Source organism: Pundamilia nyererei, unplaced genomic scaffold, assembly GCF_000239375.1.
Source record: "Pundamilia nyererei isolate P.nyererei 1_Seehausen unplaced genomic scaffold, PunNye1.0 scaffold00154, whole genome shotgun sequence".
Taxonomy (NCBI): Eukaryota; Metazoa; Chordata; class Actinopteri; order Cichliformes; family Cichlidae; genus Pundamilia; species Pundamilia nyererei.
This window is the reverse complement of record NW_005187555.1, coordinates 387,381-389,551: the sequence shown is the minus strand read 5'-3', so window position 1 is coordinate 389,551 and position 2,171 is coordinate 387,381. Positions and strand designations below refer to the sequence as shown.

The 2,171-nt window shown below is 44.6% G+C and overlaps 1 protein-coding gene across 1 annotated transcript in view; it reads left to right on the top strand.

Annotated features, from left to right (window-relative positions):
• immp2l (inner mitochondrial membrane peptidase subunit 2) overlaps nucleotides 1–2,171 on the top strand; it is a 197,500-nt gene that overhangs the window by 20,022 nt on the left and 175,307 nt on the right. Inside the window, exon 2 of the mRNA XM_005745096.1 lies at nucleotides 269–410. Within this exon, the coding sequence (XP_005745153.1) occupies nucleotides 276–410 (135 nt within the window). The 5' untranslated portion in view covers nucleotides 269–275. The remainder of the gene's footprint in view (nucleotides 1–268; nucleotides 411–2,171) is intronic.

Below are 2,171 nucleotides of genomic sequence, written 5' to 3'. Positions count from 1 at the left end.
AATATCGCAAAATATTTTTAAAAATTGCAATAATATCGTATCGTGCGTTAAGTATTGTGATAATATCGTATCGTGGGATTTATGGTGATTCCCACCTCTACTTTCTCTGGTGTGTTTCTATTAATCTCCCACTGCTGCATTGCCCCGCCTCCCCGCAGAGATCAATAAAGTTTAATCTAACGTAGTCTAATCTGAGCGCTGTTTATTTTCCTGCGTGTTGTCGCGGTAACGTCGACTTCCCGCTCTCATGTTCTTCTTCCCTGTCCAGATCTGCGATGGCTCAGCAGGCCACGGCGGGGCGACGCTGCCTGCGAGCCTTCGTTAGCGGATTCTTCGTCGCCGTCCCCGTAACCGTCACCTTCCTCGATCGATTCGCCTACGTGGCACGAGTGGAGGGATCATCGATGCAGGTGAGATATCACAGCACATCCGCTTATCAGGGAGAAGCTCACAGCGTCTGCTCGCAGAGGTCAACGGGAGGGGAAGCCGCACTCTCTGGATGTCTGACTTTACAGATAAAGAGCAGGTCAGAGGTCGGAGCATCGTCACAGCGTGCTGAGGATTAGGAAGTATGAAGCCTGGAAAGCAGGTTTCTAACTGAAAACTCACTCCGGACCATTTTTTAGCTGGAAGCTGCTCACGTCCTGCTTACAGCCCAGATTCTGCGTTTCTCCTCTTCCTAGCACAGCGTCCAGTTTGGCAGCTGATGGCCGTAAAGTTTGAGTTTTAATAAGCATGAATTCAAATTTCAGTGACTCCAATAAGAAATGTAAATCTAAATGTTGGGTTTTATTTAAGCTTGACCTGTTCTGTGATTAATATCGCTGTTATATCAAAATGGTATTTTGTGTTATTGATCGTTACTGGGAGACAGATTCAGAATCGCTGCTTTATTCTCGTCGCGGTTTAAAACAAAGTTTCTAATGTTTTACATATCGAAACATGATGCAAATCATCTGGTTTGAATGCAGACACTTTTACACTCTGTCGTTATTTATGAAGCCAAACATAGAAGCAGGAAAGTGTGGAAAACGAAATACAGCGAGGAATTAAGAGGTCGGTTCATCAGCCGGTGCTGCTGATCCTCCCAGGAGTGGACGTCCAAAAGCCAAGAGTCCCATCTGAGACTCCACAGCCTCAGTTTGCATGTTAAAGGTTAAAGGTCACGAAAGTATTTCGTGTTTGTAAGGTTTCTTTCATAAAAAGACAAGGAATTAAATAAATACAATGAACAGAAGATACGATCGTTACAGTTTTTATAATGTTCTTTCAATGCAGGGTTTCATCAACTAACAAAATCCAGTTTTACACACAGTAAACATTCACTGTCAACATGACACACATGTAGAAAGAAACAGAACTGGCCAATGTGTGGCGTCAAATCCAAAATGAGCAAAATATTCCTCATTTCATTATTTAATCCTTCAGTGGAGTCATGCTCAGAAGTCTCCATCCACTCCTTGGCAAAGTGGTGACACATCTGAATTAGAGCCAAACTGTCAATGTTCAGGACCCACCCAGGATCAAGCCTGCTGTGGACTGGAATCTGCTGGAACACCAGTGTCACTTCCACAGTGAAGCCAGTCTCACATCTCCAAGGACTAAGAAAGAAGCTCCTGCTCCAAAATCAACGAGCTCAACTGAAATCTGCCCACGTGGACGAGCCAAACGGCGTCTGGAGAAAAGTTTGATGGTCAGATGAGACAAAGATGGAGCTGATTGGAGGAGCAAAGGTGAGGCTTTCAACCCTGAGAACACTGCAGCTGTGACGCATGGCGGTGGTAGCATCACGCTCTGGGCTGTTTCACTGCCAGTGGTGCAGGTACACAGCATAAAGTTGGTGAAATCATGAAGAAAGAGGACTACATACACATTCTTCACATTCTTCTATGTATTCTTTAAATACATAGAAGGTTGAACCTTGGATGTAGTTGGGTGTTCCTACAGGACAACGATCCCGAACAACCATCAAAACTGATTTTGGAATGAAAGCAGAATAACATCAAGCTTCAGGAACGGCATTCCCAAAAGCCAAAAGTTTGTGGAGCACAGGAGGAAAACCAACCAACTAAATTACTCTACCAGTCCGTCCAAGAAGAGCGGCCAAATATCAGCCAGCAAGCTGGAAGCTTGTTGTTGGATCCCAAAAGCATCTGGCAGAGATGTAAGTG